General features: G+C 42.2%; 1 protein-coding gene across 1 annotated transcript in view; it reads left to right on the top strand.

Annotated features, from left to right (window-relative positions):
• Positions 1-19,671, top strand: part of GRK7 (G protein-coupled receptor kinase 7) — a 34,834-nt gene extending 15,163 nt beyond the window's left edge. Inside the window, exons 3-4 of the mRNA XM_030873525.2 lie at positions 9,928-10,202; positions 19,335-19,671. Of these exons, the coding sequence (XP_030729385.2) occupies positions 9,928-10,202; positions 19,335-19,671 (612 nt within the window). The remainder of the gene's footprint in view (positions 1-9,927; positions 10,203-19,334) is intronic.
• The last annotated feature ends 5,357 nt before the right edge of the window (positions 19,672-25,028 follow it).

Raw genomic sequence — 25,028 nt, 5'->3', positions numbered from 1 at the left:
GTCACCATGGAAAATAGGCATCAGCCTGCTGCTGGACAGATTCGCAGAATGTGAAACCACCGAAGAACACACTCCAGTGGAAGATCCCAGCTATTGATCTCTGATGATGTACCAGGCCCGTCTTTCAGTCTGATGGAGTCTTAGAGGCTTCTGGGTTTTTCTTTTTGCGTAGCTGCCCTGCCTGAGACAACCAGAGCCTGGCTTGGTGACCAGCGTGGCTAACCCCTATTGAGGGCCTGCTGTGTGCCAGGCTTTGGAAAGGCAAGCCGTGTGTCTTATGGCTTTAATCTTCATCACAGTCCTATGAGGTAAGAGCGGTGAAGCTCAGAGAGGTTGAGTAACTGGACTGGGGGTGACCAGCTAGTAATTGGGAGAGCTGAGATCTGCACCAGAGCAGACCGATGTCAGACCGTATAGCTGCAGAGTTCGTTCTTGCAGGGATCCCTCTTTTGGATCCCCTCTTCCCAGGGGTGTCAGGGAGAGCAGGAAAGCCCCTCTGGTGAGGCTCCCTCTCCTGCCCAGGAAGCGGCTGGCAGAAAGCGACGGGGCGGGAGGGCAAGGAGCAAAAGTTAGGTCCGTGTTCTGGAGGCTGCAGCCCGGGGCTGAGCACACAGGGCGGAGCCTTGGAGCAAAGTCCCCTGGGGTCCCGGGCCGCATTCCTCTGAGGTCTGCAAAGGCCACCGCTTAAAGGCGCAGAGGAGCAGCTGGGAACGAGAACAAAGCGGCCGGGCCCCCCTCGGAGGAAGGAAGGAGCGAGCCCCAGGAAACAGCCGATAGCGCTAAGCTCAGCTTGTTTTTTTCCTCTGCTCAACAGTTCTCCTGCCACGGCAAACAAAAGATGTACATTCTGATTCCCTCTTCTGTTTGGATTGTGCTGTCGAGTGGATCTGGTTTGTGATGAACTGGGGGGAAGAGGCATCCGCGGGCGGTTTCTTGCTCCGCCGGCCAGTTTGCTGGGCCATCGGGAAACGCAGAAACAGCTTCCTTGACGGCGTCTTTCTCCCCACGCGGCTCAGTAAATCCAGCCTGGCCTGGCCACACCAAGGGCACCAGGATACAGGCATTTCCTTTAATGATGGAATTTAAGGTTGCCAACTTTTCAGGTTCACTGGGACCTGGAAGTGACCTTGACCTTGAAGAACCTGCACATACACACGCAAGCATGCGCGGGGACACGCACACTTCTTAATGGACGTTTAAAACTAGTCGGATGAGAACTATGCCCTCTGAGCCCCCCACTGAAAGGCCACACCCTGTTCTCATCACTGCGGATGAGGTCACAGTTCACTCCTGCCCAGAGCCACACCTGGCTACTCAATGTGCAGACCCCGCCCCGCCTGGGCCCTGCCACTTAGCTCCCATGGGCCCAGGGGTGAGAGTGACAACAACTGTAGGGTCAGTTTAAGCCAGCATCCAACAGCAAGAGCAAGGAAGGGGGTGTCCACACAGGTCCCCACGAGCTGGCTCTGATCCACCTTCCTCAAAGTCTGGACACCTGTAGGTGACAGGTGGCCCTGATGGGACTAAGCAACCCACATGTGATGACAGTGGTAGATGGACTTCTTGCTGTCCACCGGGGGGAGGGGTTTGGACCCCATCTGGCCTCCTGATGCTTGATGCCCTGAATGCTGGACATACTTTGTGTTGCCTGACCAGGTGCTGACGGAGTGGACCCACCAAAGGGCGCTCTAGAACCAAAGCAAAACAAAATGAAGCAAAAAAAAAAAAAGTTAAACTCTACACAAAACCCACCACGGAGTTCTGTTGCTGCTGACGCTCGAGTGATCCCTACAGCCCTGGCAATGGCAGTTCCTGGTCTCACGATCTGAAAGGGGTTGTTTTGACGCCACAGAGACTGACGTGCGGGGGGGCCCTTTGTAACTGCAGGAGTTAAACTGAGCCACGAGAGGTCAGCGTGGTTAGACCTTGCCCCATGCTGCTTGGCCCGTTCTCTCCTCCCACCCCACTCTGAGGAGGCAGTTCACATGCCGAAGACAAATGGCATAAAGGGCAGGCAATTCATTTTTTCAGCTGGAGGCCGCGATGGAATTTGGGCGCTTGGACTCTGGCGTACGCTGCTAATTCCATTCTTCTCCTCTGTGAAATACCTCCACTCTTCAAGGAGGTGGTGCCCTTCAGAATTCCATCACCGACATTTTCTGTCTTTAGGGCCAAGAGGTAGAGTCCTGATAATTATTTGGAATGAATCTGAGGTTACCCTGCATGCCATTAGCGCTCTTTCCAAGATTCCAAGGGGTTATAGTGCCATAAAGACGGCCGGCGATTCTTCACTTGTTTCCTGGGGGTGGGACCAAGTTGGTCCCAGCATGGCTCAGGGTCTGGTACCCACCGACCAGCAACCTCTGTGGTGTGGAGCAGGCTAGCCAGCTTGCCTGAGCAGTGATGCCGGCAAAGAACAGAGAACTTGTTGGGAAAAGAAGAGAAGCAGCTTAAGCAAGAACGGACCAAGATGAGGACTTAGTACCTGGCAGATGGGGAGAGGGAAGGGGGATACTCTAGAGGGAGAAAAGAAGTCCTGAAGGGAACTTGGAAGGATAAGAAAAGGCTACCTCGCCTGTTTCCGCAGAGGCAGTGTAATGTAGTGGTTCACAGTGCAAGCCTGTGCGTGAATCTTGGGTGGGTGACCTTAGGCAAGATTTAACCTCCCTGTGGTTTAGTTTTCTAATCTGCAAAATGGAGGATAAAATAGGCTCTATCTCATAGGTTTATCATGAAGATTAAACAAGAAGTTCACGTTAAGCACTTGACAAAATATTTAGCATGTAATAAACACTCAATAAGTATTGCCCATTATTATTTCCAATTTTTCTCCCGGTGTGTGTCTCACAATCCTTTGTTCACGACTGGCATATGCTGCCCACTTTGTACCCTACACCTTCTACTGAGCAACTGATGTCTATCCAGTGTCCTGATTAGCGATTTTAATCCTTGAAGTCACTCGCCTCTGAAATCTGCTCGCTGGAAACTTGCCACACACGGAGCAAGCTCACAGTAAATGTGGCTGAGTAGAACTTACCAATCACCACCGTCTGAAATGCAATGGGATGTTGTTTATAGTCTTTCTTCATGCCTCTCCCACCCCAGCTCAAGAGACTGAGCCAGGGAGAAGCATGACCCAGGAACATATAGCCCAACTCAGAGCTGTAGAGAATGAAATACTACATACAGGGAGACCCTCAGCCCCTTTCCCATCTCAGCTCCCACAGTGAGGGCAAACAGACTGACACCTCTCAGGTGGGATGTTGGAGGATCTCCCTCTGGGGAAACTGAGCAGCCTAACACAGAAGGTCTACAGATACAGGTAGGGTCCCCAGTGACAGGCCTGGCATAATCACCCTACAGTGAAGCCCATCAGTTGACCAGCTTCTTGTCAGCATTTTGGTGTCACACTCTTAAATACAAACAGAGAGTCAAAGATCACTTGTCATTTGAAAAAACCCTCCAAAATGAAAGACAATGCCAAAACAAACAGAAGAAAGAAATTGTAGGAAACAGGAACAATGCGGGGAGTAGAAAAGAACAATTTTTTAAAAACCTACAATTAATATCTTTTGAGATTTAAGGGAAGATACTGCATCCATGAAACAAGGACAGATGTTGTAAAACAAAGAACATTCAGAGAAGAACAAGGACATTTGGAAATTAAAAATATATAAATATGTTTTCAGAACAACGTGGATGAATTTCAAAAACATTATGTTAAAAAAAGGTCAGACACAGAAGAGTTTCTACCATACAGTCCCATCTACGTGAAATCCAAGAGCAAACAAAACTAATATATGGTGACGGAAATCAGAAAGTGGTTGCCTGGCAAGAGGGGAGGAGAATGAACCAGAAGGGGCACAAAGGAAATGAATGGAAATGTTCTTTATCTTGTTTGGGTTGTATTTACATGGGTGTAGTCAATTATCAAAATGTACTGAACCCGAAGTATAAGCACATTATTCTGTGTTAATTGTATGTTAATAAAAACATATTTGCAAGAAATGAAAAGTTCAGTAGAAGTTTCTAGATCTAGCTATTTCCTGTAAGTTGATCTAGCTCTCAACTTACAGGAAATACAAAGAATAGAGGAACATGTTAAATAACACCACAGAAATGCAGTCAGCAAAATCTGACTGTGGGAAACTGCAGTTGAACCAGTTTTTTTTCCCAACAAAATCTTGCAGGCGATGAGGAGAGAAAGAGGAAAAACGTATATAGTCCTGAAGATTTAAGAGACATATCAATCAATCACACTGTATGAACCTTACTTGGACCTAAATTTAAACAAACTATTTAGGGGGCAATTGTATAGGACAATTGGGAAAGTATAAATATGTCCAGATATTTGATAATATTCAAGAATTATTGTTATGTTTAAAGTGAGATAATGGTGTTTGCAGTGCTTTGTGTTTATTTGCTTGTTTTTTTAAGTGACCTTATCTTTTAAAGATTCATAGTGAAATACTTACAAATGATATCTAAGTTAGTGGCAGGGGTGGGGGACATTGGGCTTGAGTAGGGACACAGGAAACAAGATTGGTCATGTGTCGATAATTGTTGAAGCTGGGTATAGAGTACACTGGGTTTATTATTCTAGTGTCTTCTTTTGTGTATGTGTGAAATTTCCCATTATTAAAGTACTTTAAAAAAATAGAGGAGTTAGAAGAAAAATTGAGGAAGTCTCCCAGAAAAAAAAGAAAGAAAACAGAAGACAAAGAGATAGAAAGTAGGAGCAAAAATAAGAAACACAAAGGATAAGTTCAGGATTTTAAAAAAGGGGGGAGGGGAGAGAGAAGAAAGAAAATGAAAGGGAGAAAATGATCAAAGAAATAATTTCAGAAAATTTCCCAATACTGACAGCCACTAGTTTCTCGATTGAGAGACCGGCCAGTAGCCAGCACCAGGGATGAAAAATACCTCACAGCAAAGCCTGTCACTGAGAAATTTCATGAAGTTGGTGTACTGGGCCACAGACCTCACACACCCTCTTACATTCTCTCTACGGCCTCATTTCCTCTCTCTCGGGCAACACCCTGTTGACACCACTTGTAGGCCAAGTTGTTCCTCCACTTTTAGAGCTGGGTGAAATATTATACTGTAGTATGATGTGGGACCTGGTTTTCCAGGCAACTGCTAAGGGTCTGGATGACATATCTGGAAATAGAGACAAGCTAGCTTTGGGATAATTCTTTTTTATTTCATGCTTTAACAATTCTATTTTTTATTATTTTTAGTGATGTATAATTTCAATATATGATTAAACATTTACATGTCAGAGAATTCAAAATGACATTTCTCTTTTTTAATTGAAATATCGTTGTACAATATTATATGTTATAGGTGTACAGTATAGTGATCCACAATTTTTAAAGGTCATACTCCATTTATAGTTATTATAAAATATTGGCTATATTCCCTATGTTGTACAATATATCCTTGTAGCTTAGTTTATACCTGTTAGTTTGTACCTCTTAAAGCCCTACCCCTGTACTGCCCCTCCCCACTTCCCTTGCCCCACTGGTAACCACTACTTTGTTCTCTGTATCTGTGAGTCTGCTTCTTTTTTGTTATATTCACTAGTTTGTTGTATTTTTTAGATTCCACGTATAAGTGATATCATATGGGGTTAACTATTGACTAATGGAAGTAGGAGATGGGAGGGAGCTGGGCCGATAGATGCCCCTCCTCTGCTCTCCCCTGTGGTTCTTCCTTGTGACTCTTGCAGAAGAGTTTCATGTGCCTGATGAACTAGCAGCCAGTGTGGTAACGTCTGGCATCACATCCCCCCACCCCTTACTCCTTTTTCCCCTGTGCATTCTATTATGAAAACTTTCAGACATACAGGGAAGTTGAAGGAATTCACAACGAGCACCTGTACACCCATGACCTAGAGTTTACCTTTGACATTTTAAACACCTTTATTGAGATATAATTTAAATACCATAAAATTGACCCATTTAAAGTGTACAGTTCAATGGTTTCTAGTATATTCACAGAGATATACAAACATTATCACAATTTTAGAATATTTTCTGCACCCCCAAAAGAAACCCCCTACCCATTAGCAATCACTCCCATTCCCCTTCTGCCAACCCTAAACAACACTAAAATTGGTTGCATGCAATTTTAGATACTGCATTTCAGTGGAATCCTACAGGAAGTGGCCTTTGGCGACTGGCTTCTTTCACTTAGCATAATGTTTTCAGGGTTCATCCATGTCATAACGTGTCAATACTTCATTCTTTTTTATAGCTGAACAATATTCCATTGTGCATTATTAACGTTTTATTAGACTTGCTTTATCACATGTCCATCCATCTATCCACCCCTCTGTTGATCCATTAATCCATCTTACATCTTTCATGTATTTCTCCCATTTTGTCGTTTTTGTTGAGCACACAAAATTCTGAGTCATTCAGGGTGAGGTTACATAAGATAATAAGAGCAATGATGAAAAATTTGCAGGTCAACATGTGCTTTGACCTTCACATTTTTAATACCATGCTCTCTGACATAAGAAATTTATAAATATATATCTTATTTTCTGGCCTAGTTAACTTTCTTTTTCCTCTGATAAATATTACTTTTTTGCTTTCCAAAGTACTTAAAATTAGAGAATGAGCTTTTAAAAATGAGATATTTAAAAAATGAGTGTGTATTTCTTACATGAAAACTAAACATTATGAAGGACTTACTTGAAGTTTTACTCGTGTTCTCACTGGATATTTCCCCCATTTTTTAAGCTTTTTCCCAACCGTCAGTGCCTTCACCTTGCACACCTCTCAAGTGAAGCTCATATCACATTACCACATGGCCACCCTCGGTGCAACATGTGAGGTCGGGAGATGGAGTGCTTAGCCTTCTGGCTCTATAGTAAAGGGACAAAGGGAAAAGGGAGCCTGGGAATGGACTTTCGCCACCTTGGCAGACAATGTTTCTCAATTTCATCTACATCTCCCCCTCCAGTCTCCCCTCCCACCATTGCATCCCACAGAGCTTATACTCCAGAAATGCCAAATTACTTAAAGTTCCCCAAGCACCCCACATTTTTCCGGACTCCATCTCTTACACATGTCCGTTACCTGGACAGCCTTCTCTTTGTGAGAAGGTTCTTCCCTCATAATTCAGCTCAGCTGTCACTTTTCAGTAAAGTATCCCCAACACACACATTGACACGCGCGCACACACACACACACACACACACACACACACACACACACCCTCTGGCCTCCCTATGTTTGTTTTCCACTCCCATTAAGGCATTTACCCTCCTTTACTGAATTAACCTTTTGACCTGTCTCCACCAGCCTATAAATCCTCAAGGTCAGGGGCCAGGCCTAGTATGTCTTGGTATCCCTAGAAATCACTGCAGGGTGTGGCTTAACAAATATTTGTTGGATAGTGGATGGAAAACATCTAGTTACCATCTTCACTATTGTTTACGTAAGAAACATTTTGTTGGGCGTGCAGCAAAGGAGGCTCGGGGGGTAAATACCCAGTTTGATACAAAGATGAGTAAGACTGTATCCTGGGCCTCAGAGGAGCCTACAGCACCCTTTTGTTTTGGCAGACGTAACTCTGGACAAGATGCCAGGACAACAGATGTAAACTGTTGTCCCAGGCCAACCGGAACATATGGTCACCCAAATTACATACACACTCCTACGAAAACAGCAGTGCCATGCTGACTCATGCCCAGCCTGTCAGACCAAGGTCACTTCCACAATTTTCTTGCTCAAGCCAACTACTCCTCATTAGTGCTTAGGTCATTTATGTTTTTCATTGTTGTTATCCATGTAAAAATCATCCGTGAAATTTAATGTTCCTAAGGTATTACATATATTGTGTACATTAAAAACATATATTTAAGCAACTAGACAGAAAAATAATCACCCAGTAAACAACTAAAAATACTTTCTAACCTTTTTTGATGTACTGAATTCACATTTATAATCAGTATAATCAGTATGCAAAACCCATTACATATATGCACTTCTTGGTATTAACACTAGACTCTAGTCTATTTTTTTTTTTTTTGGTTGCGTGGCGGGCACGTGGGCATGCCCCCTACAGTGGGAGTACAGAGTCTTAACCACTGGACTGCCAGGGAAGTCTCCTGGTCTATTGTCTTTATTGAAAGGCATTGGGTGTTTCCAGCTTGCAACCGTTAAGAATAATGACGCTACGAACGTCGCGATGTAGATTCCTTTCCCTTTCTTCTGAATCAATTCTTTGAGCTACTTGCTCCAAAGTCAAGTGACCTGGTTGAAGAACAGGAACAGTTGATACATCTCATTGTCTATGCTCTGTGTCTTACTGCTCTCCTAAAAATCGGAGTCAAATTACAGAGCACATCTGTTTCTCACAACTCTGCCAATAATTTATGTTCTCATTTTTATGTAAATATTAATAGAAGCTTATTGTCGTTTTACGGTGTTCTTTGCATTTTTAAGTGCTGCAAAGGTTATACATTATACTTTAATCAAAAGCAGCTTAGTTTTTATGAAAACATAATGTAAATATATACTTTATAATTGCAAGATATGTTGCAGGTGTTCATTAAATATCTGTTGAATGAATGAACGTATTGAAATTATACTCAGTTACAAAAGACAGATGCTGCATGATTCCACTTATATGAGGTACCTAGAATTGTCAGATTCATAGAGACAGAAAGTAGAACGGTGGTTGCCAGGGCCTGGGCAGTTGGGATAATGGGGAATTGTTTTTGGGGTTTTTTTTTTTGTTTTGCTTTGTTTTCTTTGGCTGTGTTGGGTCTTCATTGCTTCACGCGGGCTTTCTCTAGTTGCGGCGAGTGGGGGCTACTCTTTGTTGCAGTGCTCAGGCTTCTCATTGCGGTGGCTTCTCTTGTTGCAGAGCATAGGCTCTAGGCTCTTCAGCAGTTGTGGCACGTGGGCTCAGTAGTTGTGGTTCATGGGCTGTAGAGCACAGGCTCAGTAGTTGTGGTGCACGGGCTTAGTTGCTCCATGGCATGTGGGATCTTCCCAGACCAGGGCTCGAACCCGTGTCCCCTACATTGGCAGGCGGATTCTTAACCACTGCACCACCAGGGAAGCCCAATGGGGAATTGTTTAATGGATATAGAGTTTCAGCTTTTAAAGATGAAGAGTTCTGGAGATTCATTGCACAACATAAATGTACTTAATACTCTTTAACTAAACACTTAAAATGGTAAGATGGTAAATTGTATGCTACATGTATTTAAATATATATACATATATATACACACATTAACCCAATGGTCATTTAGTATATATTGCCGGTAGAATTGTGCCTACAATATATAGTCTTGCATGTTAAATGAAGTTCCATGTGTGGAATTTTATGGATTAAAATTTCTGTATTAAATTTTCAGTGCAGAGACAAACAGGCAAAGTTGGCTGATATATTAGTATCATTACATAGCAAATAGAGTAAAAAAATCATAGACTAGATAATATTATGTGAACGTCCAATATTAGCAATAAAGAACTCCACTTAAAAAAAAATCATGCATCTAATTTTCTATTATCTGTGAATAAAAAGCAGAAGCAGGACTTAGGGGATCTTAGAGACAGCCGTGTGAACGTTTTACCTTATAGATGAGGTGAGGGGACTAAGAGAGTCTAGGTGATTTTCCCACTTCAAGATCAGCCGTATCTCTCTTTTTCATAATGCACTCCAACCAAATCCTCTTTATGTCTCATTGGCCAGAATGGATTGCATGGCCCGCCCCGACTGCACCAGAGGCTGCTGGGAAAGCAGGGAATAGAATAGGTTAGGCCACTCCAAGTAAATTAGGATTCCGTCAACAAGGAAAGAAAAGGAGAAAGGGTATTGAGTAGGCTGTCAGCAGTGTCTGTTCAACTCACATTAGTGTTTTTGTTTTGTTTTGTTTTGTTTTTGTTTGGGGCATTACAGGCCGGAACCAATGGTTATATGGCTCCTGAAATCCTAATGGAAAAAGCGAGTTATTCCTATCCTGTGGACTGGTTTGCAATGGGATGCAGTATTTATGAAATGGTTGCTGGACGAACACCATTCAAAGATTACAAGGAAAAAGTCAGTAAAGAGGATTTAAAGCAAAGAACACTGAAAGAGGAAGTCAGATTCCAACACGATAATTTCACAGAGGAAGCAAAAGACATTTGCAGACTCTTCTTGGCTAAGACACCAGAGCAACGCTTAGGAAGCAGGTAACTATCATATAAAGACATGATTAGTGATGTCAGCATTTCCGCAGGGATTTGGAGAATACTTTGGATTAATGACGAAGGCTTGGGATTAAGTAGTAGTAGTATTTTCCTGTTATTATTTGTATATTATGTGGTTAAGTATTTTCAACACTTTCAAACACTATGAACACTTGATATGGAACAATCTCCAAGACGTATTTTTTTAAAAATAAATACTGCAGTTTTTAAATTTTATTTTATTTATTTATTTATTTTTGGCTGTGCTGGGCCTTCGTTGCTGCACGCAGGTTTTCTCTAGTTGCAACGAGCGGGGGCTACTCTTCGTTGCCGTGCACTGGCTTCGTATTGCGGTGGCTTCTCCTGTTGCCGAGCATGGGCTCTAGGCACGCGGGCTTCAGTAGTTGTGGCACGCGGGCTCAGTAGTTGTGGCACATGGGCTTAGTTGCTCCACAGCATGTGGGATCTTCCCAGACCAGGGCTTGAACCCATGTCCCCTGCATTGGCAGGTGGATTTTTAACCACTGCGCTACCAGGGAAGTCCTCCAAGATGTATTTTAAAGTGAAAGTTTCTGCTCCTTTAAACATCTCTGTAAAATATCATTAATCAGTCAACAAATATTTATTTAGTACATATGATGTTGCCAGCTATGTTAAGTACAGTTGAAATTAGTTTTGAGGAAAGTCAAGTTTTATTGCCTACAAAGGAATAATAAGATCAAGATATTTTAGAAGAAAAAAATAAGAAAACCTGATCTATGAAAAGACCCTTGGCAGTGAGTAACTGTGTTATGTAAGGAGAAAAACCAAGGGTTTTCAAGTCACAGACATAGACTCACAACCCAGCTTGGCTACATACTGATCATTTTACCCCAAGCAACTGAATTACTTTCTTGGAGTCTCAATACCCTCATATATAAAATGGGGTTTTTTTGTGGGTGTGATTGTTAATTTTATGTCTTAACTTGACTAGGCCCCAGTACTCAGATATTTGATCAAACACTATTCTAGAAGTTTCTGTGCAGGTATTTTTTAGGTAAGAGTAACACATAAATGAGTAGGTTTTGAGTAAAGCGGGTTATTCTTCATTACGTGGATGAGCCTTATGCGATTTGTTGAAGGCCTTAATAGGAAAGGACTGACCTCCCTGGGAGAAGAAGGAATTCTGCCAGCAAACCACCTTTGAACTTGAACTGTGACTCTTCCCTGAGTCTCCAGCCACACAGCCTACCTTGCAGAATTTGAACTTGCTAAGCCTCCACAATTGCCTGAGCCAGTTCCTTAAAATAAACTCTCTCTCTCTCCCTCCCTCCCTCCCTCCCTCCCTCTCTCCCTCTCTCCCTCTCTCCCTCTCTCCCTCTCTCCCTCTCTCCCTCTCTCCCTCTCTCCCTCCCTCCCTCTCTCTCTCTCTCTCTGTTTCTCTCTCTCCCTCTCTCTCCCTCTCTCTCCCTCTCTCTCCCTCTCTCTCCCTCTCTCTCCCTCTCCCTCTCTCTCTCTCTCTCTCTCTCTCTCTCTCTCTCATACATACACATGTACTGGGGGGAGAGGAAAGAACTTTTCTTCTACCCTCTTAGGTTTAGGAATGGAAGCCTAAAAATTAAACTGCCAAAAGATGATTAACAAGAGAAAAGACAGATTTTTATTTATGTACATACACAAGAGTTCACAAAAAAGTGTAACTAGGGGGCTTCCCTGGTGGCGCGGTGGTTGAGAGTCCGCCTGCCGACGCAGGGGACACGGGTTCGTGCCCCGGTCCGGGAAGATCCCACATGCCACGGAGCGGCTAGGCCCGTGAGCTAGGGCCACTGAGCCTGAGGGCCCAGAGCCTGTGCTCCGCAATGGAAGAGGCCACGGCAGTGAGAGGCCCACGTACTGCAAAAAAAAAAAAATGTTACTAGGTGGCAGTTAGAATTGAGGGCTTATATTCCATTTAATAGGGGAGGGGGATGGGGAGAAGGTCCCTTACAGGAAAACAAATGACTTCTTTGAAATAGTGGGGTAAGGGCACTTATGGGAGAACAGTTGACTTTTAGGAAAGATAAATGGCCCTTAGAAGAATAGATGGGAGATATGATAGCTTTGTGGCAATGTCTATTTAGGTATGGTGCTGAGTTCTGTCACTGGTGATAAGAGTCAATCTTTCCTGGTTCCAAAACTCCTGAAATTCCCGGAGAGAAGATTTATGAGTTGAGTTTTTTTCCAAGGCTCTGCTTATCTTAAAGGCAGACAAAGGGGAGTTCAAAACCTGCATCTGTTGACTCTCAAATAACTTCAGCTCAAAATAATTTTTATGCCACTGTTGTGCATTTTGGACACTTCAGCGCCCTTTTGGTTCTGTTTCTCTAAGGAACTCTAACTAATTCAGTGGGATATTTTGAGGTTTAGATATAATGCTTGCAAAGTTAGATATAACATAGCTTAGGAATCATTCAATGTGATAGCAATTATTATTAATTAGTTCTAAGGGTGATATCAGATAATATTTTGACTAAACTACGAGCTCGTGTGTCTTAAATTACTTGGACTGAATTTTCAAAATCTAAAAATACATACAGAAAGAAAGTTACAACCATAAAGTAATATGACTGATTTTTAATATTACACCAAAACTTCGAGAGGCAAATTACTCTAAATCTTCTGAGTAGTTGTCAGTGGAGGCTGTAGAACAGGGCTGCCTTAGCTCCCAATGTTTACGTATGGAGGCAAGCTTTTTATTTTTGATCTGATTTTTTAAAACAGCGAAACAAAATTCATTTGTTAATGACTTTCAAAGCATTTCAAAGATAGCGAAACTAACAAATGAGTATTTTGAAATGAGATGGAACTCTTCACTGATGTGAAAGTAAAATGTGGAAGTGATTTTCCTGTGTAGATTCCAACATTGTTGTATTAGTGTGGTCAAAATAGGCCGCGTTGTGATAACAGGCAAATCCCAAAGTCTCAGCGGCTTAAAACTAAAGGATTATTTCTCATTCATATGAAGTCCTTTATGGGTCCAGGGGTTCTCCAGGTATCTCCCTTCTGAATGGTGACTCAGAGCTTCAGGCTGCTTCCACCTTTCAGCCCCACTGGAACTGGTGGTTTCGGTTGCTATGGCAACAAGAGAGCATGCAGAGAACCTGTGGAGCTTTGTCCTGCCTCAGACCCACTTTACAGGTCATTTCAGATACACTTCTGTTGGACAGAAGGAGTCCTCGGGCCCTGCCTAAGGGCAAGGGAGCTGGCTAGTCCTGCTTTCTGTCTGTCCAGGAAGGAGAGGAAAGCTGGATATGGTGAACACAGACCATCTCTACCATCTTGGCTCTCAAGCCCATGCGGGGGGAATCAGAGAATGTACCAACAGTGGCCAAGGCAGTGAAAGAAGTGAACAGTCTCTTCAGATGACTTCCCTGAAGGGAACACAACCCACTTGGTGTCTTTGAATAAAAATCTATCTCAGTACTTTATAAGCACACTTTGTTTTTGTTTTTTTTACATCTTTATTGGAGTATAATTGCTTTACAATGGTGTGTTAGTTTCTGCTTTATAACAAAGTGAATCAGTTATACATATATATATGTTCCCATATCTCTTCCCTCTCACGTCTCCCTCCCTCCCACCCTCCCTATCCCACCCCTCCAGGTGGTCTATAAGCACACTTTGAATCTGTAAAATGAAACATTGACTAACTTCTTCGGGAAAACGCCACCTTAAAACACTGGATCATGGCCTGAAGCTGCTCTGTCAAGCAAAACCTTTTCAAAAAGCATTTGTTGTTGTGACTGTTTTGTATAAAAACTGTTTACAACATTAGAGAGAAAGCATATAAAAACCAGCTGTTCAGTGAAAGAGAAAACCTTCCAACGTTTTCATTTCAACTCTTTGTATTTTTTAAACATTCATTCAAATGAGATAATGTTTGATTGCTTTCGTGGGCATCCTCCAAAGCCGAGCAAATACCTAGACAACGTGTTACACAGCGGAGAGGTCAAGTGCCCCCTCCCTGTTGCATTCACGAGCATTTGAAAGAAAGAAAAAAAACCCTTCTCCTTCCTTAGACATCACTGAAGGGAATCTCCTCTTTTGCCTTGATGGGTCTGTGAATTAATTTTGCAGAGAAGCCAAAAGCTTTTCTGATCATCTCACAGGGACTCCAGATAGTGTCAACTATGGCGTGTTCCAATAAAATAAAAGGTGAAGACTTAAGTATTTTTCAGGATTTATTCTAATCAGACAGTGCAGCCAAGTAAGGGCAAATAACCATGCAAGTCTCTGACTTAAGTGCTTCTCAGGCCAATAGCCACTGTTCTTGGCAGACCAAACCCCACAGCGTGGTCCTCGTGTATGGGCAGCTGGTATCTTTCCTTCATTGACTGTTCTTAGAAAATCCATTGTAATCTCTGTGTGGGGTTTGGTAACACAATAGCCCCTGTCAATGCTCTGAAATATATTCAATAAGCAGGAGAAGTCTCCCTGCAGCTGCTGATTTGGCCCTTACAAAAGGTGCTGCCACCCTCCATAGTCTCCCCTATTTGCCCAAGGGCACTGCATGATGATGGGCCAAAAGAGCCCTGAACAAATCTGCCAGGGAAAGGTTCAGGAGTCAAATAACCTTCACTCTAATTACACAACTGAGGTAAGCATGGCTAGTGCAAAATAGCCAAGTGATCAGCTTGCCCGTGGACGCAGAGGGAAAGGAGCAGAAGTTGGAGAGCCTAGTCTTCTGTTGTTAGCATCCGCACCCACAGATATTTATTGGAAAGGGGCATAAGGCACGGGCCCCGCCCTCCAGGGGCATCTAGTTGGGGATGTGGCGGAACATAAAGAAAACCTCAATGTGGCCCGTTTTTCCCCAGTCTTCTGTGACTAGTTGCAAAAAGGCTGCAGTTGGCCATCCCTAATGGACACGCCAAGGCCATCTGGGCCTGGTTGAGATGTTAGTTAAGAACGGTGCCTTTTTTAAAAAGTTTATTCTATTGAAGTAGAGTTGATTTACAACGTTGTGTTAATCTCTGCTGTACAGCAAAGTGATTCAGTTATACATATATATACTCTTTTTTCATATTCTTTTCCATTATGGTTTATCACAGGATATTGAATAGAGTTCCCTGTGCTATACAGCAGGACCTTGTTGTTTATCCATCCTGTATATAATAGTTTGCATCTGCTAATCCCAAACTCCCAATCCACCCCTGCCCCTTGGCAACTGCAAGTCTGTTCTCTACATCTGTGAGTCTATTTCCTAGATAAGAAAACTGTGCATCTTGATGTGAGGACTGGTATGGCAAGTTCCCCACGGTCACCGAGCCCATGGGCACTCTCCTTTATCCAAGTTAAATCTGCTCAGAGTGACTTTAAAGGTGCCCTCTTGACCTCTGGTACAGTGTGTTCATACCTGCCAGCGGCCATCAAGATGGTACAAGCTTCTTCCTCATGGCACCTGGTCCCATTCTAACTCCTCTGTTCTCTTTGAGACACACAGGCCTGAGGTTCATTCCTGATCTACTTGGGTGGAATTTTACCTCTATCCTTGTTCTGACACATTTAAAATCTGGTACCAACCCCCATTCCTCAAATCTTTCTGATACTTTAAAATGTTGCTGTGTAAATTATACCTCAGTAGATCTGACTTTAAAAAAAAAAATCCGTCCTTGAAGTTTCAATTCATCTTAGTAACCCTCCCTCAAGGCTCTTACTCTACAGGATGTAAACCACACAGACATTGGTCAGTAGGTTCCTTTTTTTTGGCTGCATTGGGTCTTCGTTGCTGTGCGTGGACTTTCTCTAGTTGCAGCGAGCAGGGACTACTCTTCATTGCGGTGCGCGGGCTCCTCATTGCGGTGGCCTCTCTTGTTGGGGAGCATGGGCTCTAGGCACACGGGCTTCAGTAGCTGCAGCGTGCGGGCGGGTTCGGTAGTTGTGGCCACGGGATTAGTTGCTCCGTGGCATGTGGGATCTTCCTGGACCAAGGATCGAACCCGTGTCCCCTGCTTTGACAGGCCAATTCTTAACCACTGTGCCACCAGGGAAGTCTGATCAGTAGGTTCTAATAGATTGCAAGCCTGCATTTCCCTTTCTTTCAATTCATGGAGACTCAGTGACTTTGGGGAGAACAGAGTTACCTTATAGTATCTTATGATACAGTTTTCCATACCTCTCTTTTCAGTGGGGTCATAATGGGAAAAGTCCAAAGAGTCCTGGATGGGCCTTTCTGGATGGAGCTAGGCTTGAATCACAAAACAAGAACTGGGGAATTGCTGGACATCAGAAGCCTTCGACTGAGTTTCTCTTTTCCATAATAATATTTGACTACAATTTTTCCTTTGAAAAATTCACCTATATTTGCTGGCTTTCTCAGATACACAGCTATTTATAACTGCAAAAGCAAGTATAAAGAGGTTAAAAGAGGTTTAAAATACAGTTAAAAGACAGATAGGGTTGTTGTGATGGTTAAATGTGACAAAGTAAGTGAAGAGCATAACGTTGTGTTAGCCGAGAGTGTAGCTCTGCATAAATGTTGGTCATTTCCACTTGTTATTAGTAACGTGATTATTGAGTTTAGACTCTAGTCATCTTATTGGACAGAGTCTGCTGCAGTAATCCTCAAACACAGTAGGGAGTCTCTGAAGGGGATGTATGAGGGAAGCTCTCAATCCCTTTCCTAAAAGCTTTCTGATTACTAGAACAAAAATGAAAAAGGGAAGACCGTGAATGTAATTAACTTTATTAAGGTTGATTTATGACAGAAATTGACTTCTTCCAAAAGGAAGACATCTCTTAGTCAGACCAGCATACCTACTCATATAAAAGAAAAAGAGGGGACTTCCCTAGTGGTCCAGTGGTAAATAATCTGCCTTACAATGCAGGGGTCACGGGTTCAATCCCTGGTCAGGGAACTAAGATCCTACATGCCGTGGGGCAACTAAGCCCGCATGCCACAACTACTGAGCTTGTGCACCTCGACTAGAGAACCCACACTCCCTGGAGCCTGCATGCCACAACTAGAGAAGAGAAAACCTGCACACCACAACTAGAGAGAAGCCTGTGCGCCATGATGAAAGATCCCATATGCCTCAACGAAGATCCTGCATGCCGCAACTAAGACCCGATGCAGCCATAAATAAATAAATTAAATAAATAAATGATAAATAATAAATCTTTTTAAAAAAAATGAAAAAGAGAAAAAAATCGTTTGAACCTGATGCCACAAAACAGCCCTCTTTTTATTTCTTTAAAACTTGGACTCAAGAAGAACCAAGAGGAGTGTATGGTAGACCACCCCTAATATGGTCCCCAAAGATCCCTACCTCCTGCCATCCACACCCTTGAGTAACCCCTTCCCTTAAGGATGGGCTGGACTTACTTGTACGTACTTACTTGCTTCTAACAAGTAGAATGTGGCAGAAGTAATGAGATGTCATTTCTAAGATTAGGTAATAAAAATACTGTGTCTTATATCTTGAGCTCTCTCTCTATCTCTCTCTTGCTATGACCATTTGTCCTGAAGAAAGACAGTTACAATGGTATCAGGCAGCCCTGTGAAGAGGCTCACATGGTGAGGGATGGAGGCTTTCCAATAACCATATGAGTGAGCCTGGAAGCAATTTACCCCAACCCTGACCCCCCACCCGAGTCGAACCCTCAGATGAGACCACAGCCTTGACCAATAGCTTTACTGTGATGTCTCTAGAGACCTTGAGTCAGAGGCACCCAGTTAACCCAAGTCTAGATTCTTGCCCCACAGAAACTGTGAGATAATAATAAATGTTTTTGTTTTTTTTAAATAAAGCCTTTTTTTAATATTTATTATTCATTTATTTAGCTGCTCTGGGTCTTAGCTGCAGTACACAGGATCTTCATTGCTGCATGAAGGATCTTTAGTTGCAGCATGAGGACTCTTACTTGCAGCACGTGAACTCTCATTTGCCGCATGTGGACTCTTTCTTAATTGTAGCATGCGGGATCTAGTTCCCTGACCAGGGATCAAACCCGGGCCCCCTGCACTGGGAGCACAGAATCTTAACCGCTGGACCGCCAGGAAAGTCCCAAATGTTTGTTGTTTTAAGCCACTAAATGTTGGGGCAATCTGTTACACAGCAATAGGTAACTAATATAAAAAGTTACACAACTAACTGGAAACACACATTTTCCCCCCATATTCTAAGGCAAATACTAGAATAATTTCTAGCATGGGGAAGGAGGGTTTGATAACAAACAACTGTAGTCTTGAGCACCGAATGTATGCTCAGTTATGCTGCTAAAAATTGCTAATGGATTATTTAAAAGTCTTTAAAGATTACTGTGGCAGTTGAGGGAGGTAGGTGGGGCTCCTAGAAATCATGTCATATGAAGAGTGAGGAGATCTGACTGCTGTCTTTTAAAATGTAAGTGGTGGTCAGGTAAGAAGAGACATGCATCGCTTGTTCTATGTAACCCTGAAGGACAGAGCAAGAGGCAGTGAGCGCCTTGGAAGCTGCAGGCAAGCAGGTTCTGACCCCACTGAATTTTGCTGGTGTTTCCATGAAACACCAAGAACAAAAGTCATGTCAACTACTTCGCTGTTTAAAAATTACATCCAGGGGCTTCCCGGGTGGCGCGGTGGTTGAGAGTCCGCCTGCCGATGCAGGGGACACGGGTTCGTGCCCCGGTCCGGGAAGATCCCACATGCCGCGGAGTGGCTGGGTCCGTGAGCCATGGCCGCTGAGCCTGCGCGTCCGGGAGACTGTGCTCCGCAGCAGGAGGGGCCACAACGGTGAGAGGCCCGCATACCGCAAAAAAAAAAAAAAAAATTACATCTAAGTGTGAAGGTGGTCTACAAACAATGAAAATGTGACTATCTGCATATAGTAGAAGTGTGGGGTAAATTTTTTTTTTTTGGCCATCTGTGGCTCGTGGGACCTTAGTTCCCCAACTAGGGATCGAATCCAGGCCCTTGGCAGCGAAAGCATGGAGTCCTAACCACTGGACCGTCAGGGAATTCCCTGTGGGTGGTTTTGAAAGTTGTTATTTTTCTAAATTGTTCTTCATGTGATATTGTCTCTGCAATTAAAATGAAATGTATTCTAGGAAAAGAAGGCCACATATTTTGAATTGCTAGAACAGTTCCTGTTTGGGTTTGTTACTGTGTCTCAGGCTGGCCATCTCCTTTCTTCACAGAGAAAAGTCTGATGATCCCAGGAAACACCATTTCTTCAAAACCATCAACTTTCCTCGCCTGGAAGCTGGCCTAGTTGAGCCTCCATTTGTGCCAGACCCATCAGTGGTTTATGCCAAAGATATCGGTGAAATTGAAGATTTCTCTGAGGTTCGAGGAGTTGAATTTGATGATAAAGATACGCAGTTCTTCCAAAGATTTGCAACAGGTGCTGTCCCTATAGCTTGGCAGGAAGAGATTATAGAAACGGGGCTGTTTGCCGAATTGAATGACCCCAACAGGCCCGCAGGTTGCGGGGAGGGTAATTCGTCTAAGTCTGGTATATGTTTGCTATTATAAGTTGTTCTCTCTACCACACGGGCAGCAGGAGTCTCAGTTGACATAATCCTCGAATGTTCCTAATACGTGAAAATCTGTTGAATGAGCACTGATCAGTCAGGAAGGGCATTTCAACCACAAAACAGTTCAAAGGATAGGTGAGCTCACCACTAAGACATATTTTCTCTCCTTCCTTCCTTCCTCCCTTCCCCCCTAACTTACTTCCTTTCTTTATTCTTTCTTTCTTCCTTCATAAAGAAGAGTACAGTCTCAGTTTTCACTGAGACCTGGTTGAAAAGGAACCCTCAGGTTTATTTTGCTAAACTAAAAGCATGAGCCTTTGCCATCACGTCCCTGACAATTACACAAAGTCCTAAGAACAGAGAATGGAACTTTGTGGTACGCTCAGAAAACGAGCATTTGCAATTCTTAGTAAACAATCATTTTAGTTTTTCTTTGTTTATATCTTTTCATCCTTTCATCTTTCAGTATTTCTCCTTCTTCTGTACTTATAAAAGGGATTTTGAACGTGGAAATAAATGTTTCTGATTTTCCCCCTCCCTGCAAAAAAGGAGTGGATTGTACTATTTTGGAAATATTTCAGATTACAGAATAATTTTTAATTTATAGAGTCTCTTTTCATTATTTCTGAAATACTCTACCATTATAATGTTGAAGCATGTTAAACGTAAATACACATGAGGTCTGGGGATTAAAGTATTCTGTAAGTTGAGTTCTTTAGGTAGTAGTCTACAAATTGCTTACCTGTATAATTCCGTATGCCATCAGTTCCCAAACTTTGCTGAACTTTGGAATCACCCAGAAATCTTTTAAAATAATAACATGTGACTCCCACTCCCAGATTTTAATTGGTCTGGAGTACAACCTGGGCATCTAGATTTTCAAAATCTCCCCGGGTGATTCCGGTGTGCAACAAAGTTTGGGAACCACAGTCATGCAGATTTAAATGTTATTACATATGGGTCCCTGTTTTGGTTACTCAAAACCTCAGTCTTACATTTTGACAACAACTTTTCAAATACCCAAAAAATGCATAACTTTGGCAATTGCAGTTAAATGAAACTGAAGATAATCCGTATTCATCTTGTAGATTTCCTTGCCCTTGCACACTTTAGTTCTTCACACATATCTTGGGAAGTAGATCTCTTGACTATTTCAAGACCTGAAGGAGACATATGGGCTTAGAAACTGATTTGAACAAACAGTGGCCCTCATTTCAGGTGGCTGCCCAGCCAGCACTTTATAGGAGAATTAGCACTTCTCAAAAGCACAGCCAAAGTGAGAATTTTAAGGCACCCCCCCCAAAAATATATATATATACATATATATGACACAAATATACATCTGGGGTGACCATATATATATATGTGTGTGTGTGTATGTGTGTGTATATATATATATATATATATATTTTTTTTTAAGATGTATGTGTGCCTAAGGAAATCTCTCTTGGCCCAAAGGTGAGAAACCTGGCTGAAGTTATTTTAAAAGTTTTGTCCCTTGAGTAAAGGTACCAAGAATTACAAAAAACACTGGCCAAAAATTTTTTGGTTAACTGGAATCCAGCTAACAGTAATCCTCAACTACAAGACAACATCAACCATATCTGGAGCAAGGAGGAAGAAACCTCCATGGAGTTGAGTCCTGGGTTAGAACACCTGCCACTCACCTGCTCATCCTCCATCCTCAGTGAGCTCCTTGAAGCTCCAAACCCTACCCTAGAGACACTGTAGAGTCCTGAATCACCAAAGCAGAATACAGGTGTGTCCTGCAGATTCTTCTTCCTAAGGCAAGAAAGTAGATTAAAATTTGATAAAAATTTCTAAGTCTGTTTAACAAAACCTAATCAACAGTTAACAGAAATTCAATTAACTAGAGCATTCCAAGAGTAGAGATCTCAGGATTTAGCTTTATAAACATCAGACATTTTAAAAAGTGACTTCTACTTGCATTGGTTCTTTCATGTGAATGCCTACTGCTTTTGATAAACTTTAAATGCAAATCTGTTTCATGTTTTAGAAGTAACTCAGGAAAATAATTGAATAAGATACCTATATTCAAACAGTCACCAAGTAAGTATGTGTTGAGCTCTAGTTATACATTGAGCCCTGCACTGGGTGATGTTGGGGACACAGTAGAGAAATAAGACAACCATCTAAGAAAGGCCCTGTGGTGTAGTGTAGCATGCAGTCTCCTGTGGGTGTTATTATTCACATTTTAAAAGAGGAAACTGATGCCCGTAGATGTTTTGTGGCTTGTCCAAGGTCACACAGCTCTGCAGGGTTGTTGTGAAGACTAGAAATAACGTATAGGAAGCACATAGTGCTTGACTTGCATAGAGTAAGGGCATACTAAATTGAAGATCACGGTCAGTAAGTAGCAGCAGGTCGAATGATTCCTGGTCCAAGGACAAACTATTAAGACCTGAACCTTCATTAAAAGTTCCAGAGGAGGTGAGAGAAGCAAGAGAGCTGCTTCCTGGGGAGTGGTTGAGAAGGAAATTTTTTACACACAATGAAAGAAAAATCTAATTGGAATAAGTGGAGACATGGGGGCCCATCCCAGGTCTCCTGCCCATCATATGCCAGGTGGGAATCCACCTGGGCCAAGTCAGAGTACAGGAGGCTCACAGGGGCAGGGCAGGTAAGGGACAGACCTCAGCATGGAGATTAAATGTTACAGATGGAGAGAAATAAGCCAATGCAAAGGGATTGGCTCAGATTGTGGGTGGGATTCAAGACTGAAATAAGATGCAGCCAGATGTTTTATCAAAGAAAAGAAGTGATTTTTGAAAAGGGATGATACTTGCTTATTTTTAAACAGTTAAAATGAGCTTATGTTTTTAGAGAAAAATTTTATATATAAACAAAATGAAACATCAGGGGAAACACAGACATATATGAGTGAACTATTCAGACAAAGAAGAACCGAGGAGAAGTCATTTTTATTCTTCTAGTTTGTCAGGGATTGTTTGAAATGTTTGTTTCTTAAAGGGGTAGATGGAATTAATAAACCGCTTGAAGGGGCTTAGAAGTGCCTTGCAAAGCAGGAGGTATGGATGATGTTTTCACAGGAAACAGTGATGAATAATTGATTTTAGGTGTAATTTTTCTTCTTTTCTTTTTTCGGCCACACCGCGAGGCATGCTAAATCTTAATTCCCCCACCAGGGATTGAACCTATGCCCCTGCAGTGGAAGCACAGAGTCCTAACCACTGGACCACCAGGGAAGTCCCCAATTTTAGGATTGTAAGCCACAAAGAGTTTAAAAAGTATTCTCAATTGTTTACTTTGAATATCAAATTCAAGATGTTTCTCATTTAGGTGACCAGGCATGAATGTGAGATAATTGAATGATTTAAACTTTGCTTCTTAGGAATTGCTCATTTGAAGTCATTGAGGGAATTCCCTGGAAGTCCAGTGATTAGGACTCTAACCGATGTGCACGTTCACTTTCACTTTCACCCAGTGCACTTTCACTGGGCACTGCACTGGCCTGGGTTCAATCCCTGGTCGGGGAACTATGATCCCACAAGTTGTGCGATGCAGCCAAAAAAAAAAAAAGAAAGAAAGAAAGAAAAAGAAATCAGAGAGAATACTACATCGATTTTTAAAGATCATTATTATTATATTGTGTTTATCATTAAGGCAGTTTAACTGATGTTAATTTTTGGACAGTAAAACATGATGAAAATAGTGAAAATATATAATACTTGCTTCTTAAATGATTGTTCTTGGCAGTTATAAGCCTTAAGAAGAAAAAAAATAGATACAAGATTTTTTTGGTGGTGGGGAGGCCAACCTGGAAGATTTACCATATTAGCCATTTTGATCATCAAAAAAGTAAAAAGACTGAATTTTCTTGGATCATCTGGGAAAAATAATTGCAGTCGTTTAGGTTTAATTATTCTTTCAATAAATATTGGTGCCTGCCATGTGCCAGGCCTCATTTCGGGGAGATATGCTGGGTTTTGCCCCTTTAAACTTTTTAGATTGGAAAGCACTTTTGTTCACCCTGTGTATCACTAAAGTTTTATATCTCTCTGGGTAGAGATGAGTTTTGTTCTTTCCATTTTTTCCTAAGTTTTCTGCACTGAACATATCTTTCTTTTAAAAATCAAGAAAAAATATATATTTTTTAAAAAATGTCATGAAGAACCTAGGAGTAAGACAGGAATAAAGACACCGACCTACCAGAGAATGGACTTGAGGATATGGGGAGCGGGAAGGGGAAGCTATGACAAAGCGAGAGAGTGGCATGGACATATATACACTACCAAACGTAAGGTAGATAGCTAGTGGGAAGCAGCCGCATAGCACAGGGAGATCAGCTCGGTGCTTTGTGACCACCTAAAGGGGTGGGAGGGAGGGAGATGCAAGAGGGAAGAGATATAGGAACATATGTATATGTATAACTGATTCACTTTGTTATAAAGCAGAAACTAACACACCATTGTAAAGCAATTATACTCCAATAAAGATGTAAAAAAAAAAAAAAGAAAAAATATATTTTTTAAAGCAAGGCAGGCCCTGTCATAATTGGAGCTGGATGTGTGCCCAGGCTGGCTCTGGCAATAACCAGACCCTGAGGACCTCCTTCCTGGCCGAAAGACCTGAACAAGCCTGGGTACCAGGAGTAAGTCCAGGACTCCTGGTCTGAGCCAGCAGAGTCTCCCTGGACAAAGCCAGCAGTTGGTGTCTAAGGTTGAGCCAGATTCGTGGTCCCACAATCCAGACCATGAACTGTGGCTAGTTGGTGGCAAAGTTTTTACCAAATCTCAAAGAAAAAAAAGAAAGGACAATGCAGTGAGTCTTTCAGGCGCTACGCTCTTCAAAATATCTTATTTTATCACATAGCTGAAATGTCTTCTTTTATGAAGTAGTTGATATTTGACAGAAGTAAAAATTGAAGACCAGTGACTATTCCTCAAGTATTTTTTTGAAATTTTACTGATGCATGAGATTTCAAAATCTGGAACCCCCTGGACTGGATGACCTTGAAGGACATTCCAACTGTAAGGAAATTGTGCTTCAGTGGGAAATGATACATTTTCTAGAGGAAGATCTACAAACTTTTTCTGAAAAAGACCAGATAGTAAATATTTTAGACTTTGCAGATGACAACTACTTAACTCTGCCTTTGTAGTGGGAAAGCAGCCACAGACAAGGGAAAGGACCAACTCTGTCTGTGTGCCAATAAAGCTTTATTTACAAAAACAGGTGGTGGAGCTGGATTTGACCCACAAGCTGTAGTTTACTGATTGTAGTTGTAAATAAGTCTCATTATTAAACTGGCTGGGTTATCTGATTCAAACAGAGCTATTTTACAACTCTATAAATTATAGATAACTAATTGGG

Source organism: Globicephala melas, chromosome 4, assembly GCF_963455315.2.
Source record: "Globicephala melas chromosome 4, mGloMel1.2, whole genome shotgun sequence".
Taxonomy (NCBI): Eukaryota; Metazoa; Chordata; class Mammalia; order Artiodactyla; family Delphinidae; genus Globicephala; species Globicephala melas.
This window is presented reverse-complemented; position numbering and strand designations above follow the sequence as displayed.